General features: G+C 37.6%; 2 protein-coding genes across 2 annotated transcripts in view; both read left to right on the top strand.

The window, feature by feature from the left end:
* Positions 1-273: 273 nt before the first annotated feature.
* Positions 274-2,737, top strand: epcam (epithelial cell adhesion molecule). The gene is given in 10 exon segments (XM_051919386.1): positions 274-450; positions 452-538; positions 541-596; positions 991-1,007; positions 1,010-1,055; positions 1,140-1,203; positions 1,364-1,462; positions 1,686-1,883; positions 2,192-2,239; positions 2,340-2,737. Coding segments are annotated over 10 exon segments (825 nt in total). The 5' UTR covers positions 274-288; the 3' UTR covers positions 2,388-2,737.
* An 11,429-nt stretch (positions 2,738-14,166) lies between these two features.
* Positions 14,167-18,237, top strand: part of msh2 (mutS homolog 2 (E. coli)) — an 86,774-nt gene continuing 82,703 nt past the window's right edge. The window contains exons 1-2 of the mRNA XM_028820936.2: positions 14,167-14,437; positions 16,089-16,243. Of these exons, the coding sequence (XP_028676769.1) occupies positions 14,230-14,437; positions 16,089-16,243 (363 nt within the window). The 5' untranslated portion in view covers positions 14,167-14,229. The remainder of the gene's footprint in view (positions 14,438-16,088; positions 16,244-18,237) is intronic.

The following is an 18,237-nucleotide window of genomic DNA, read 5'->3' on the forward strand; positions in this document are numbered from 1 at the left end:
GGTGGCATCGTTATTATATCATATTTATTTCTTCAGGGTTGGCACGTGTCCAACTATGAAGTGGGCTAACTGTGATTCACCATCCTGTGCCTGCACACTACTGATCGCAGACAACACCCTACAGAATATCAACTGTTCAACAGTGTAAGTCTTTCAGTGTTTCTGTTCAGTAGTTAAATATCCCAACCCAAGTGTCCTCCTTGGTTTACTGTGTAGGTCTGTTTCCTGCATGTGTTTTAAAACATTTCCTCTTTGTATAGTATGTTCACATGGGAACCAGAGAGGGGTATGCATAAAAGAGGACGTAACTTTTTTTTTTTTTTTTTTTTGTTAGTGATTCCAAAATGCTTCCTAATGAAAGCAGAGATGTATAGGGCATCAAAAGGCCATTCAACCCGCAGATTGGGAAAACCTACTGAGCATGCTTTTGTTGACAATGATGGTATTTATGGACCCAGAGTGTGATTCCAATGGTGTCTTCAAGGCCCGCCAATGCAATCATACAGAAACTTGCTGGTGTGTGGAACAGTGCTGGTGTGGAGGAGAACTGATAAAGGAGACCTTAATCTGAAATGTGACAAGCTTGTCCAGACAACGTAAGTACTTAGAAATGTGGAAACCAACTTTGCAATTTTATAAGGAGAGGGTGGTTTGGTATATGGAGGGAGGGTTTTATTTAAAAAAAAAAAAAAAAAAAAATCCCCAGTTCTCCACATGTTAAGTTTGACTGGGGCTGCTGTGGTTACAGAGACCAAGAGTGAACAGAAGCTGCAAAGTTATGAACACTGGATTAGCAGTGTTTGCATTACATATGTTGTGTGTAATGCATTATAATCTATTTTTTTGTAAGTCCAGGTGAATATTGCTTGGTTGCACCCTGAAGTAGATCTACTTCAGAATTTTGCCTCTGAATTTATTTTTCCTTGATAATTACTATTCAGGGTTTTTTTGCAATATCAATTTAGTTTTGTTGCTTTTGTTTTACAACAGGTGGGTGCAAGCTCAACTGACAATCACCCAGTTCAGACTCCAGTTGATCCAGTTGCTCTGAAAGCGTAAGTGATCATGTGATGCAAATGCTTATTTCAAAGATTTGAGAAACCATATTAATGTGATGACCTTTGTTTTCCCCACTTCAGTGCAATGACACAGACCATTCAGAACCGTTACTTTCTTGATCCCAGCTATGTGGATAATGTGCAGGTAGGGATGTGTGTAAATTCACAGCAATGAATCGTAATCTTGCATATGCTTTGGCAGACTGATCTTAAAGACGGCAGCCCAATGCACTATATCATGTTTACATTTTTTTTTTTTTTTTTTTTTTTTTTTTTAAAACCTCTTCCCAACCCCCCGTTTTTAGTATTCTAAGGACGACAACATTATTATTGTAGACCTGAAGAACACTAAAGGAGATCCCAATGTGGACATTGCCACAGTCGCTTACTACATGGAGAAGGATGTAAGTAGATTTTAGCACTGGTATGAGAGGTGCACATTGATGATGAAGCTCCTTGCTGTAAACCAGTGAGTGAAAACTTAATGGTTGTCAGAGTTCAGTAATTTTAAACTCCTAATGAAGTGCCAAAGTTATCCTTTTACTGTTAAGATTGCTTACTAGGAAGTGTGTGGGGAAAGACCTAAACCCCTACTGAGTGTGGTTTCACCTACCCTCCTCATTTTAGGTGAAAGTTTTACCCCTGTTCATGAGTAACAGTTCCCTGACAACTACAGTCAATGGCACTCCACTGGGATTTCGTAACATTTTGGTCTACTATGTGGATGCTGAACCTCCCACCTTTACTATGAAGAAGCTAACTGCTGGAATTATTGCTGTCATTGTTGTGGTTGTCCTTGCCATTATTGCTGGATTGGTAGTTCTGGTGAGTATTTGTGACCAGAAAGTAGAATTTTTAAGCAATTTTGTTTCATAACACTTGTAAAATTAAAGTCGACCAGTTAACAGTGATTCTCACTAAATGACTTAAAGCATGTAAATCTTGGGTTGGGGTTGGTTATATAATACCTTTTGTAGTATATTGGCCGCCATCCAAAAAAAAAAAAAAAAAAATTGCTGCTCCATAATGCCCTTGCGCTGCGAAAAAGATTCCTCTTATTGATGTCCAATATGAAGTTTATCTAAGCACATTCTGCATCCCTGATTTTAAACCCCCCACTTTCCACCCCACAGTTCCTTACAAGGAAGAAGGAGAAATCCCAGACTTACCAGAAAGCACAGGTTGGTTTCCTATCAAGTTTTATGGTACTTGACTATTAAGTGGCTCTCGCAGTGGTTTTTATTTTTAAAATTTTTTTTTGTCTCCCACCCCCTGCTTCAGCAGAGCAGAGAACTGGACGATATGCAGAAAGAACAATTGGCCTCTTAACTTGCTGCCTTTCGTGGAAAGTGACATTGAAAGAACTGTTTGGACTACTGGGCACATGGAGAGGGGATTGGATTTTGAATGTGGCATTTTTTTTAAGCTTTATTTTAAAGGGGAGGGGATGTGGAGGATGTTTAATTCAATGTTTGGTAAAACTATTTGCAGCAATATTTGATACAACTTGTTTCTTGATTTGTGCAGATGTTTAAGACTTGTCTACAAATTGTTACATTTAGATGCTTGATAATGTAGTGGCTTTGGATTTTTTTTTTTTTGCCTTTTTTTTCATGTACAGTTTTGGTTTCATTTAAGTTTTTGGTTTGTTTTAAAGTAAATAAACATTTTTCCTAATATTGTGTGTGCATGCATCCCAATACTGTTAATTGGCAGATTGAGAACCTATGACTATCGCTGGTCTTCTGAACTATGATTTTAATGTTTATAAACAATTGGTTCTGCACCTATGGCAGTGGAGGGTTAAGAGTCTAGACAGCCAATATGTATAAGTTGTTGTACCTGACCGAACTAGTTCGGTTGCTACAGGATAGTGGATCTTTTTTTTTTTTTTTTTTTTTTTTTCTTCTTCCAATAAAGACGCGTCTGTCGGGCAAAGACCAGGTTGCATAGGGAAGTATTGTAGCCTGGCAGACCCAACTTCCTTATGGGCTTCTGAGGGCTTTGTTTCTGCCTTGCCCCAGGTGCTTAATAGGATAGGTTCCAGCTTTCCTAGAACCCTGTTCTGGAAATCAGTGGCTCCTAATTCATATAGACACCAGTTGAAAATACAACAATCCACATGCCCAATGATGAAGTGTGTGTGTTTTGCACTGTATGAACATCACTGTACAGGTCATGGATGCATATTCTTATGCATGTATGACTCAGATTGAGACTTTAGATGAGACAAATTTTGATCTTCCACATAAATTCCAACAAGGTGTATGGCATAAAACTACACAATATGGTTGCAGTGAATTTGTACAGTAGATGACCAAAACACCAGAAAACTCCAATATGAACATCGCATGTAAAGAATACAAATTTTAAGGCTGATACAGATGTTTATGGGCATATTTATTGCATTTTTTTGTGCTACATTTTGGCATACAAGCTAGTGTGCAATTTCTTCTTTCACACTTATTTTTGGTATTCATTGTCAGTAGTTTTTACACAAGCAAACATTTGTTACTTGGTCCAGATAGAGCAAAACTTAAATACTGTATCTTGAGTGTCTGCAAAAGGAATTCATTTATACTGCCTTTGTTTCAAGTACTTTTTGCTTCAATATGTGAATCTGTTAAGTTGCATAAGCATACAACCGGCATTTAAGCAAACAATGTACATGCATACTTGGCATGTAAGTGTGTGGTTTTTTTTTTTTTTTTTTTTTTTTTTTTTTCTCTCCCTTCTTCATGTCTGTGTGTATATACTAGCTGGATGAGAGTCTAAAGTTTGAAAGATTAAAATATTGTTTAAACTTTATTAGGGTTAAACTTGTATTTAATCCATAAATATTGTTAGTATTAGACTGGTTATTTTTGTTCCTTCTGGTGCAAAAAACCCTAAAATGAATTAGGGCTGTATTGTCTCTGGGTTTATTTATGTCATGTCTTGAAGCCATACTAAAAAATAGTGAGTGAGATGCTTGGAAAACGTAAAAATTATAAGGGGAAGGAATGGAGCCCCGTTTCCAAGGTATATCTGGGGATTATTCCAAACCTTTCTGTAAATTGCTTCATCCTGGATATGATGTTAATCTGCACCCAGCCCTGCCAGCAGGTCTGTCAAATTTTAAAGGTAACCTTGGTCCCAGTCCAGGAGGTTCATCATGTAGTGGCCTAAATATGATGTCAATCAGCTTTGGCATAATGACCACTTGCTCCGACAATGAGGCATTTCTACTGTAATCCTGGGAGCAATGTTAAAAGTTTCCAGTCATAAACCTGACTTGCACAATTCCGGATACAGCAGAAAAATGGAGGTGGCCAGATTGCAATGGTGATATAATGGTGTAAGGCATGGGTAAACTATCAGTCCTGGAGTGCCACGGTGTGTGCAGGTTTTTTCCTTTCCAGTTTCTTGAGAGGTTAATTATTGCTCAAGTGACATTTTGATGTTTCATTTTCATGGTCTCCCTTGTTAAGGTTCTCCCCCTTTAATTGCTTATTTCAGTCTTAAACAGTTGCATTGTATTTTTAATGGCTCCTTATTAGCAATGAGATGCAAATGACAAAGGAGCCAGCAGTTCTTCATTGAACGTCTTTCCATGTACACCTGTGTGGATTCATCATACACTTTATTTTTGGTTTAATAAAACACTTGAGAGAAAAATGTGACAGACTGAGAATGATCTGTTTTAGGTTTCAAATCATTTAAATATCCTTGGAAAGGAAAAAAAATGTATGAAATGACCTAACATTGCAGACTGACAAGCCAACAAATTAAAAAAGGTCTGAGATTGGTAAGGATTAGTTTCTAATTAAGAAATTGGGTTAGAATGAAAACCTGCAGCCTGGCCCTCCAGGACTGGCATTGCCTCTGCCGGTGTAATAAAAGGCTTGTGACTCCAAATCTAGATACACTAATGCTCTACATGGAGTGGTGTGGGGCCATGACGAAAAAATTACAGGGAATGCTTGATTACAGTTAAATACTTGCAAATCAAGTTAGCATCTCTTCTCTCCTCAGCAAAGTTAATCTGCTGGTATTGCACTTGTAGCTCTCACAGCTGCTTGACCATCTGTTGCACAAGAATCTTGAGGTCAACCTAGTTCATCATATCCTATGAAATCCCACCACTGCAAAAGACCACAAATGACTCAGAAAAAGGGTGAGAGTCGTGTGGGATGCCATGTTTAATGTTTAAGATTAGATTAAAAGAAAAGAGAAAAAAGCAAAGCAAGTTGGCATCAATAGTTGTCAAAATTGTACAGAAAGTGTATGTGGTTGGTTGGGAGTTCTGTCCTTTTGATGAGGTTTTGGTGTATATAGTGGTGAGACTTGGCGGTCATAGGTTGAGCATTTAGTTTTTGCTCAATTTCAACTATTTGCCAAGGGAGAAACAGAAGAAAGTGTTCAAAATAAATGCAGATGTGAAAACCGATGGAATGCTATACAGTGTTAATTGCTCTTTTATTGATATAAAACTACTATTTTTTCCTGGCTCCCCCATCAAGAAAATCAAAAGTCAAATGTGATAAATTAATGTTATTTGTTGTGGCTAGATGAAAGTTTTTTTAATTATGAAGAATTCATTTTGTGGTATTTTGAGCTATTTTTATTATTTGGACAAAGTTTATCTTTTATTATGGTCATTACCTTCTTTTTGTTTATAACGACACAGTTTGTGTCACATATTCATGATTGGCACATCAGTGACCTATGTAGAGAGTCCTTCTATAAATATGGAGGGTCCATAAATTAGCATCAACTGTGGATACATGTTTTCAAAATAAATGTTCTAGTGTGGTTAGGTTTATTTTTCAAGTAGTTCTAGTGCTAGGTTTAATTTCTGTTTTTGACATCCTTCTGTTCCTGACGTCTCTCTTGACACACCCTCATGTTTTATTTGCTGGTCTATTAATATCCTTCCAGTTTTGGCATTTGCCCGTCCCCCTTATTATGATCCTGCCTATTATTACATATCCTGGTATCCTTTGCATCTAACAATATATTTGTAGGACGATGATGTACTTAACATCATAAATTCATGTCATGCTGCTCACTCCTTACTCCAAATCCTACGAGTTCCAGCATGTTCACCTTTACAAGAATGACCAACCTAACTGTTCAGTTTAATATTTTTTGCATTGGATGAGTATACAGTTATTAATCAACTGTAAAAAAATTAAAGATTATCTTCAGCCAATCTTACTAGTAATCTTACAAATATTGTAAGTGTGTCAACTTTTCACAAATCTAAAGGAAAAGTCTTTGACTTGGTCCAAGCTGTGTAGCACCTTCATTACCTACATATCAAGTTGTAGCAGTCATGGAGACACTACAATTTACACCTGCCACAGGGGGCAGTGAACTCCAGAAACGCATCCAAGCCTTGACCCTGACTCACACCACTCACACCCAGAGACACGGAGAACCAAGGGCTTAAACAATAATCAAACTGAACATATTAAACAAAAATAGAAGGTGAGATCTAACTAAACAACAAACAAAATCAATCCCACCCGCGGCTCACTGATGGCGATCACAAATATAACGAAGCTTGAAAACAACAACAAGCATGATAAATACAAAGTCCAATACACTCCCCAAATAAAGTGGCAACCGATGACATGGAAAGAAGGAGAAATGATAACTCAAACACATACTCCAGACTCACTTCTATCTGTCCCATTTAAAGGGTTCACCAGCCAATCTTCTCCCCAGCAGCCCCTGCACCCTCTGCAGACGTCCAAGCAGGGCCACAGGAGGGACCGCTGGGAGTTGTAGTTCTTAATTTACAATACATTGTGCCACTACAAGGTTAGAGTAATATTGATTGAGTTTATATTCGGTCATCATCCATGTAGCTGCTACAGAAGAAGGACAAGTCTTTAGGCTAAAAGGGAATAGAATACAATAACCAAATTTGGCATGGATGGATGGATAGATAGATAGATAGATAGTCTGATTACACACCAGAATGACAAATAGAAGAAAAATTAAAAAGAAAGAAGTCACAGTGAGGTATTGTGTAAGCGTACTGTTGTTGATATAAAGGAGACTAGTATTTCCTGACACATGGCAGATAGATAAAAATGCAGGCAGTGCTTTAATTGTCTCCTTAGTTAAGTAAAGAAAAATGACGACAGACCCTTTTCACCCTTAGTAAAATCTTCTTACTAACAACATTACATGGAAATGCATACATTAAAAATATTTAATGTATATATTTGGTTGCATAGTGTGCACTCTTTTTAATGATGAAGGGTCAAGTTGTAATTTTAATTAATCAATTATGCTGAGGCCTATGGTGTCCTGGATAGTGGACTATTGGTCAGCCAGACTATAGCTTGTGAAGCTGAGGGACTGTACCTATAATGTGGATGTGAACAACACTGGACTACCACAAGAAACAGTCTTGTCACCTTTTCTTTTCACCTGTTAGATATTGGGCTATACATATAAGACCATGTCATGTCACTTGAAGAATTTCTGAGATGATTTTGAACTAATGGGGGTGTATTGACAAGGGGAATGAGACATGGTATGGTAGTCAGTCATAGAAATTTGTTTCTTGGTGCTGGAAGAATTGTCTGCAACTTTAGATTAGCAAAACCAAGGAACTAGAGGCCCTATGTCGGGTCTGTATTCAGGGAACAGATGTGGAGATAATGCACTGGTAGAAGCACTTGAGGGCCCACATCATTGACAGGCTGGACTGGTCTCATAACATACTGTAGATGAACAATTTAAGAATGGTCAGAGCAGACTCTTTTCTTTGGAAACTGCACTCCTTTAATGTGGGTATTTGACAACTATGTAATGTCCAGTGCAATATTCCCATACTGTGGTATGCCTGGACTGGTAGGATTACTTCAAGAGAGGTCAAAAATCAATTAAAGAGAGCAAAAGAGATAATGAAATCAGAAGTGAGTGCATTATGAACAATGCTGAATCATCTCTCTGACAGGCTAATACTGAGGGTCTTTCAGGACACATGAATTATTCAGCAAAAGTGTGTCAAGAAACACTATGGTGGCTCCTTTGTACCAACCACAATAAGCCTGTGTAATGCACTGGGACTGTATATTTATTGTTAGCAGTCAGGTGTTTTCTTTCTTCTGTAGTCATTGTAGTGCATATTTGACAAGGGGTTTGTTATTTCTATAAATAGTCAGATTTCTCCCTGGGGGACAAAATAAAGTGCTATCTATCTATCTCTCTACTCTATCCTATACTATCTATCTATCTATCTATCTATCTATCTATCTATCTATCTATCTATACTATCTATGCTGCCAGCAAATCATTTTAAGCTAACTTGTATTTACTTGAAATCAAAGGAAGATAAACTCCAAATGAAACTGTTCATGGCAGGGAATGGTTAGAATGTGTGATCTATGGATGCAAATGAAGAAGTAATAAAAGTCTACAAGGCTGTAACTAAATTCTTAACCAGTACAGGTCTGAGAAGTAATATTTCTGGTTCATGTTCCAGTACAAGTAAGTTGAATTTTTTCTTTGGGTGTGAGCTACAACAACAAAAGCAAAAAGAAAGGCACGTTTAGCATTCGTTTGCTCAGAGGTTGATGCGCTTGCTGCTTCCTGAGCAGCTCTTCTTTTCTCCAATGATTAGCGAAGGTGGTAGGGAATGAGAACGGCGCCCATACGCATCCACACATGGCCGCCCTGCTGCACGCTGCAGAGAGTTGATTCTACAATAAAATAAAGATAAAAAGAGTAATAAAATCATCACCCCGCGAAAACGGATAGTAGACGTCACGTAGTATATGTGTACCAAATTTCAAGTCAATAGGTGAAACGGTTTGCAAGGCTACAGGTGATTTAAAATCCTGGACAGACAAACGAACAGCCACGGGTAGCGTATTATAGAAGAAGATTTTACGGTTTAATAATTTATATGTATATGCAATGTGCTTCTTATATATTACTTCATATTCTCATATGATAATGATGTTAATAAATGTTGTTTATATTGATTTTCAATGTTATTGTAAGTGCTCTTTATTTGTTGAAAAATAAAATTGTCAATTAACAAACTTATTTTATAAATACTACATTTTATTTTTTTTCCCTTGTACTCAGTGAGCGAAGCCACTGGGTAATCAGCTAGCATGTTATATTTTAAGCAAGGATACAAAGAAGTGCCCACTGATTTCTGTTTTTTTTTTATTATTTCAAACTAGGGGGCTTCACCCCTCTGCTCGCTTTGCTCGTTAACCCCCCTGCCTGCGCTAAGCGCCAGCCACTTCTTGTCTCTGCCGCTCACGTATATGGATTTCACTTTCACCAAACAACAAATCTTTTAAATTCTCACAGATATGCCTCCTCCATGGGAAGAAACACTACTTTTCCCCTGATGGCAACCTACAAATTAGACGATTTACAAGTCTCCGACTTAAAGTTTAAATCCAAACAATATATTTGATCTCTTTTCGCTGTTCCGTTATTTACACCGAGTAATAATTTTCCATTTGTTTGCGCTAATGCGATCTTTCTATCCTTTTTTTGAGACTCTTCTGAATTTTAGTACTTTCATTATCTCTAACCTGCTGTACATGTGTATCGTGCCAACGTTTTTGAATTCTTTATGATGTTCCACTTTGTCATCTACTCTTTGTCTCTTATTTCCAGCCTCGGGCGTGATTGAACTCTCTTGGCACAAAGTCTCGTCTTGCAGGACGTGAAAGTATCTCTTTGAAAAAGTCACATCTCTGTCCCAGGATTTTTTTTATTATAATAGAGAGATGATATCATGGATGAGTATTAAAATATCCACAAAAGAGTAAGAAATATTCTTCCATGATTGCTGATTGTTTTAGATTATTAGAAATGGCATCACACTCTCTATTGTGCATGTAATTTATTTTCTTAATGCAACACATCTTAACAAGACAAAAGAGCAAATAAAAGAAATTTCCATCTACTAACATGAATGATCAAATGGAGCGTAAAAGCAGAGTTCACATCATAGCATATCAAATTTAAAGATTTTTTTTACCTGTATGAAGTGCCAACTGTGGGTCAGATATTCAGGAAGCCACTAGAATTGATCATCTGATACCATACACCACCATTCTTTGTTGTTCATTACAATTTAGGCAAAAAACAGTAGAATTATTATGCTCCAAAATCCTGAAATCAGAACTCTGATTTCATATATTCCTTACGTGTATTAAAATCTCTCAGTAACAAAAACAAAAGGAAAATAATAATACCCTTTTGCTTTCTAGGTGCTGTCAGTTTTTGGGTTTACAGCAGAAATCTTTCTTTTGGATCCCAAGTTTTGATAAAACTGCATTATTTCTTCCTTGTTAATAGCGATTTCTGAATCAAAGGAGATGTTTTTATCCACATAGATTTCTGAGTTTGGACTTTAACTGAGCTTGAAAAAACTTATTTCAGCACTTCCCTGTTGATAAGGAACTCTGAAAGAGTTTTGGAAGACTGCTGAAAACACTCAATTAACGTCAAACTTCCTGAACTTACTGAATGTACCCAGTGTTGCTTGGGCATGTTTTTTGGGCAACCTCAGACATACCTGTAGACACAGAGATGAGCAGGCTTACCTGTATGAAGTGGAGAGTCTGTCACACTGGTGTCAGGACAACAGTTTTCTTCTGAATGTCAGCAAGACAGAAGAGCTGATTCTGAACATTGGGAGAAAACAGCAGAGGCACTATCAACCCATTAGTATTAACAGTACTTGGGTGGAAAGGGAGGACAGTTTCAGATACCTTGGTGTTTCACATCATAGAGGATCTGAGCTTGTCCAACAATATTGACACCATAGTGAAGAAAACACGACTATGCTTTTGCCACCTCAGATGTCTCAGGAAATTTAGGCCCTCCAGAAACTAAAATACTTGTACTTATCCACCCTCAAAGGTGTCATTAAAGGAATTGTTACCATCTGGTTTGGAAACAGGATGCAGCAGCATTGCAAGACTCTAAGCAGAGTGGGGTTGTCAGCTGAACACATCACTGGGTGTGCACTCCATAACTTCCAAGACATCTATACCAAGTAAAGTTGGACCAGGGCAAAGAAAACTATTAGCGATTCCAGCCATTCCAACAACGGCCCCATCTTTGGGCTGCTGTGAAGCAAGTACTATCTCTACCTGAAGACCAGTTCAGAGAGACAGAGGAGCTTCTTTCCACAGTCTATCTGATGTGTCCCTATTGGTAATTCTTCTATATTATTATGTATGCTGTCATTGTACATATTAATTTTTATTGTTTTTCTTTTTGAGAAAAAAAGTTTGGAGTTTAGAAATTATGCATTTCAATACATATTGTATTATGTATATAACACAACATGTATGTGACAAATAAAATTTGATTTGATTTGAGAGACGTGCTCTCATGGATGTCAACTGTTTTATGAAGCTTTGCTTGGTTACAATATGCTGAAATTATTAAGGACAGAAAATGATATGCACTGTGAAGAACAGTTATTTTAATAAACCAAACCAACATGACAAATATTTATTATATATTTTTTGTACTATTATTATCAATAAATATCATATTCTAGGGGTCTCCAACTCCATTCCTGGAGTGCTACTGTGGTTGCAGGTTTTCGTTTGTAACCCTTTATACAATTAGTAACCAGTTTTTGCTACTGATTGATACATTTTCCTCTCATTTTAACATGCTCGTTTTTTAAGATTCAGGTCCTCTTAATCACTTCACTTTTTTCTTAATCGGCACACAAACAGAAATGAGATGTGAAGTGAGCCACTAGACAGACAGCTAAATCGAGGTCTCAAACTCCAACCGAATTTGATCTTCAATCAGTTTCTTAATCAGAAACCATTTTTGTTTCTAATTAAACTTGTTGTTTAATTCCATGGATTGTTGGTGTTTTCATTCTGCCACAGCAAACATGTCCAAAACTGTTGATTTTGTTTTTCTAAGAGCACCACCAAATGTTTTGGTCACCTGAGCAGATCAACATTTCAGATATTGTATGATGGAGATAGGTTGCTGGTTATGTGTTGGCTTGTTTTGTATCTCATTATTATTTGGCTGCTAATTAAGGAAAAAAAAGAAAAAAGAGGTCTGAGTCTTAAAGTAGGTAAACTAAAATTACAGCAAAAGAGTTAATTAGTAGCAAAAACTAGTCACTAATTAAGAAAAGGGTTAGAATGAAAAAGTGTAGCCACGGCAGTGCTCCAGGACTGGAGTTGGAGTCCCCTGTCATAGAACATACTTTATTTCAGTATCAGATAGTAATTATTAAGGTATGTTGCTTATTGCTGCATTTTCTCTGTTTCTTGCAGTGAAATGAAGGTCCACACTCTAAACAGGAGAAAAGGGCACCTGGACCACTGAAAGAAAAGGGGCAGGGGGTCTGGGCCACTGAAGACACCCCATTTGTGCACATCTTGCATATAAAAATGTATCAAAGAACTTATATACAGTATTCTTAGGAACATTGTCATGATGCTGCTGTCCTCTCCCTCACCAATTGGAATCCCCCGGGATATCCTGTTTTTATTACATGAGGATTTCACTTTGTGTCTGAATTTTTGAGATGGGTCTGGCTGCAGACTTCCAGTGGAATATTCAGACAATAATAAAATTGACAAAATCTCTGTCTATGTAGTTATCTAGTTCAAAAAGTCTTCAACAGAGAAAACAATAAAGGATAAAAAAGATCTATAAAACGAGATAATCCCAGTAAGCAAACATCTGTTGGTCCATTGTCTGCTTTCGGATGGCACACCACCAGTCAGGTGATCATTTGGTATGGGGGGGGGGGGGGGGTTTGGGTGGGTTGGGGCAGCAGCACACCAACAGTTTTCAGCGGATGGTGCACAGTTGCTTTGCTAGCAACTTGACACTCAGTAGTTAGCGGCTTGTAACTGCTAAACCACCAGTGGTTCCCATCGGCTCTCTGTTGGCTATTGAAAACAACTATTATAGATGGTGGCCCTTTGATGCTCCACTGGCAGCATTTATTAATTGCAAGGTTAACAGACAAAATGTTCATTGAATATGATTGACTGCCTTATTCCCAGACAAACAGGTAAAGCATAAAGGTTGTCTATTCTGTGTAAAATTAACATGCACCAAATAATCAGGGAATGTTTTAGTAAATTGCTTTGAATACTTAACAAAACAACTATTTGTGTTCCCCCTGTAGGGTGTGCTAAAATTTTTGTTTTAAATTGATGTGAACAAATCAAATTGTTCAAGCTTAAACAGCAGGTAGGGGGTCTAAACTGGACAACTGATCAGCAAAACAAGTGCCACTGAAAATGTTTAGTGAAACAAACATTTCTGATAAACCAAAGATTAACTATAATAAAAAAAATTGATTTTAATGCACGTCAATATCCATTACAGTTCATTTGCTTGGATCATACAGGTGCATGTATTCGTCCTTTGGCGACATAATTTCTAGAACTCTGGGATTTTTATTGACAAGTAACTTTTTTTACTGACACTTTTAAAGGAAAAAAGTGAACATGTTACTCAATAACTTTGTCAATGTTTTTTTTAGGAGGGTCCTGCTTATCCACAGATGGAGCAAAGTGTTTTTAAATATGCAGGTCTAGGGAAAGGACCAATAGATCGTTTTAACAGTAGTAAATAAGTAACTCGACGTAGTGTGTGAGGAAATGAGAAACAAACTAATTGCTACGGTAAATGTGACATTTGTTTTTCATGGTAAGTAACCGCTACCGTGAGACTACAGTGCTATGCACTGACCATTGAGCGGCTCAGAAGCCATCACTACTTCAACTCATTGAAGTATTGCAAACGTTGTAAAGCGTTCTAATTATTAAAAAAATAAAAATCAATGAATTAATCAATTAGGGTAAATGTTACAAATTACACAATGCGGCTAGTACATTTTGTAGGGGTGTAGACATTATAATTGAGTATTTCCTACACCGGTGCTCGCTGGGAACAGAAACGCGCAGCCTAATAAAATACGGAATTCCCGAAATTAAACAAGCAGGAACGATAATAAACATTCACCATGTAAAAATCTAACAAGACTTCACCAAGTATATGCCACTCGGACAGCTTAAGGAGAGGAGCGTGGCCCACGCCTTCATAAAGCGTCGTGACGTTTACACGGTTCCCCAGCAACGTGCGTTTTCCCTTTGACCTTGTGCCTGAGTACTGGCGGGAGATTGTTTGCATCATGGCGGTGCAGCCGAAGCAGAGCATGTCTATGGACAGTGCCGCAGAGAGCGGCTTTATTAACTTCTATTTCTCAATGCCAGAGAAACCGGACACCACCATCAGAATGTTTGATCGTAGTGAATATTATACGGTGCACGGGAAAGATGCGTTGTTTGCAGCTAAGGAAGTGTTCAAAACAAATGGAGTAATTAAGAATCTTGGAGCAGGTAAACTTTACCGGATTATATTCATAACGGAGTAGCCGATTTGCAGATGAATACCAACATTGACGTTTTCTGCAGAGTTGTCTAGTGAGTCGAGAGGGCAAGCTTTCTGCAAATCTTGAAGCCACTCCGGCCATTTTTTCCTCATTTGATTCAAACAGTATATTAAAGTAAGCAGTGTTCCTTTCTTCCATGTTGGTCATCAACTAACGACGGGAAAGCGCATGCAATCCGGAGGAAAGGAAAAAATATATAATTTTTAAGTTAGTAGTTAATAAAAATAATAAAAAGTTTGAAACGTTACACAGCATTGCCTTAGCACTTGCAGATGCAAGCAAAGAGATAACATTGGCATAGTAATCAAATATTCAAGTACATACTTACTTAGCTGCATTTATATTTTTAACCTTTTTACTTTTTCTCTGTTTTTTAAGATGTTGTAGGATTGCACACATTAAGCAACTGTCATGTAAGCATTTCTTCCAGTAATATTCATCTTACGTCAGTGGTTTAAATATCGCCGCCCCTTTTATTCAAGGGACATGTCAAGATCAGGATACAGTTGTTTACATTATGTACATTGTATACAATTGGAACACTGATCAATTTAAGTGAATTCATCAAGAGTACAAAAAAAAAGCATCCATTCATTGTGTAACCCTCTTCTCTAATTAAGGGTTTCTTTAAGGCAAATGGGAGAACTGAAGCAGCAGCCTTTCGGATTGAAGTCCAATTCCTTCGGCAGTACAACACAGTATCTGATATGCTTTTTTGAAAAGTGATATGCTGCTTTTTGAACTCCGTTGGAGTTTTACTGCCTTTCACTCTTTTTAGAAGTTGTACTTGGAGAGAATTACCAGGTGGCAGAGTCAATATTTCCAAGAAGTTAATCTGGCAGATGTCCTTTTCAAATGGGATTATCATTTTGCTATAATTGTGTTTTTTTTTTTTTTTTTTTGTTTTGTTTCTTTTAAATTGACAGTGGGGCTTGGTTTTAAGATAATTACAGATTCATTGTATTGTTTTCTTTTTTGAGGAAAGTCACTTGCCTCATTTTACAAAATTCCTCTTATCAGTTTATGCAGCCTGTGCTGTAAGTGTTGTTGCTCAGATCTACCTTGTTATAAGGCTCATGGAAGGCAGCAACTTTTCTGTTGTTCTCATTTATAATTTGAACTCGTAATGGGCAGTACTACTTATGCAGCCCTTGTTATAGGGGCATAGTAGGCATAATTATTATGGGGCTGTCTGAAAGAATTTTACAAGTGCAATGTAATTTGTTTAAATGTTTGTTTGTTTTTAAAAAAAAAAACCCAAAAAACATGAAATCGCATGTAAAAAAAATTGCCGCAAGAATATACTGGAAAATAAATGCTATTGTATTTGCAGCACTGCTAAAATACTAAGAATAGATTCAATAAAATTTGATTTTAATCCTTGGCTAAGCATATTATTTGTCCTTGGTGAGTCTTGCGTGAAGCTGCATTGAACTTGCTTAAAGTATTATTTTGTTAGTTGAAAGGTTGGGTACTATGTATATTTCGGGGGATACAAAAATAAATTACATCAGTCTAATTTATATAAAAAGAAATATCTTTAAGGATATAATTTTTGGCCAACTGATCTGTATTATGATGCTATCCTTTCATTCTAGGTAGTCGGAAATTGGAAAGTGTTATTCTCAGTAAAATGAATTTTGAGTCCTTTGTTAAAGATCTTCTTCTGGTGCGACAGTACAGGGTTGAAGTTTATAAGAACAAGGCAGGTGGAAAAGCAACCAAGGAGCAAGACTGGCAGCTGGCATATAAGGTAAGTGGTGGGAAGGGTTGCATGGTATACTGTTACTGGGAAAAGTGTCAAAGTCTAAATTTAAAATGGTGCAGTACTGTCATTTTGGGATTTTTGTAAATAGAAGTAAATGGCAGCTTTCTTCTCAAAACCTCAGAAGCACATGCTTCAAAGTGATCAAAACATTCAGGGAGACCCCCAACCCAACTCTTTCGATTGCTTTAATGCAGTTGGGACTTCAGGGCATATCCCACTCTTACCATACCCCAACACAATATTGGGACTTCATGGGGAACCCTTTCCATAACATATTTCTTTGATGTGATCGAGACTTTATAGCTATCAAGAGGAAAGTGGTGCATAGTGTGGCATGCCATGAAGTCTGGAGTTATACAGGGTGTTTTGCAGTTATCTGATATTTGCTTTGGAACTGTTTTGGTACCGGTACTGAGGTCTGAAAACTAGTATCAACATTAAAGTCAAAATATTTTTACCAATCCAACACTAGTGGTGAGAATAATCAGGTGAGGTAAGTTATAATGGTTCAGAAAACTCTTGGCTCTTTAGCAGTACAGTAATCCCTCCTCCATCGCGGGGGTTGCGTTCCAGAGCCACCCGCGAAATAAGAAAATCCGCGAAGTAGAAAACCATATGTTTATATGGTTATTTTTATATTGTCATGCTTGGGTCACAGATTTGCGCAGAAACACAGGAGGTTGTAGAGAGACAGGAACGTTATTCAAACACTGCAAACAAACATTTGTCTCTTTTTCAAAAGTTTAAACTGTGCTCCATGACAAGACAGAGATGACAGTTCTGTCTCACAATTAAAAGAATGCAAACATATCTTCCTCTTCAAAGGAGCAAACAAATCAATAGGGCTGTTTGGCTTGTAAGTATGCGAAGCACCACGGCACAAAGCTGTTGAAGGCGGCAGCTCACACCCCCTCCGTCAGGAGCAGAGAGAGAGAGAGAGAGAGACAGAGAAAAACAAAGAAGCACAAATCAATACGTGCCCTTCGAGCTTTTAAGTATGCGAAGCACCGTGCAGCATGTCGCTTCAGGAAGCAGCTGCACAGCAGGTAGCAACGTGAAGATAATCTTTCAGCATTTTTAGATGAGCGTCCGTATCGTCTAGGTGTGCGAACAGCCCCCCTGCTCACACCCCCTACGTCAGGATCACAGATAGTCAGCGCAAGAGAGAGAGAGAGAGAAAGTAAGTTCGGTAGCTTCTCAGCCATCTGCCAATAGCGTCCCTTGTATGAAATCAACTGGGCAAACCAACTGAGGAAGCATGTACCCAGAAATTAAAAGACCCATTGTCCTCAGAAACCCGCGAAGCAGCGAAAAATCCGCGATATATTTAAATATGCTTACATATAAAATCCGCGATGGAGTGAAGCCGCGAAAGGCGAAGCGCGATATAGCGAGGGATTACTGTATTTCTTAAGGTATTAATGTATTTGTGCTGCAAGTGGAAGGTGTGCTTTTTCACCTTTATTTGTATGTATTAAAGATTTTAAGCAGTCACATTATATTCATTAAGTTTAAATGAAAGAAAATGTTACTTGTTTTTCTATATCCTCCTGAATTGAAGTGGTGTACAAAAATTGTGTGTCCCTCTTCCTAAATAAATTTCTGGAGTCTGTACCAGTTTCTTCTTTTTTGTACTGATTACAGTGTCAGAGGCTTCTTTTTGCACTTCAATTGAGAGACTATATTTTAGTGTTTCAGATGTTCAATGAAGATGGTTAACTTTGTTTCTGTTTACTTTGCCTCACTGGGCGAATTCAGAGTTGTTGGTTAACCTAACTCTCATACCGTTTTTGAGATATGGGAAGAAACATGAGAAAACCATAGCAGACCCTTGGAGGATGTGTAAAATACATAAACAGTTAAGAAGATGAGATTTAACCCCAAATTTTTGGAAAAGTGAGTTAGCAGGACAACTATGGCACCTTCATGGTTCTTTATCAATAGTGGTAGTAGCAGCATTTCATTTCAGTTCAAATTCA

Source organism: Erpetoichthys calabaricus, chromosome 15 (genome assembly GCF_900747795.2).
Source record: "Erpetoichthys calabaricus chromosome 15, fErpCal1.3, whole genome shotgun sequence".
Lineage (NCBI taxonomy): Eukaryota > Metazoa > Chordata > Cladistia > Polypteriformes > Polypteridae > Erpetoichthys > Erpetoichthys calabaricus.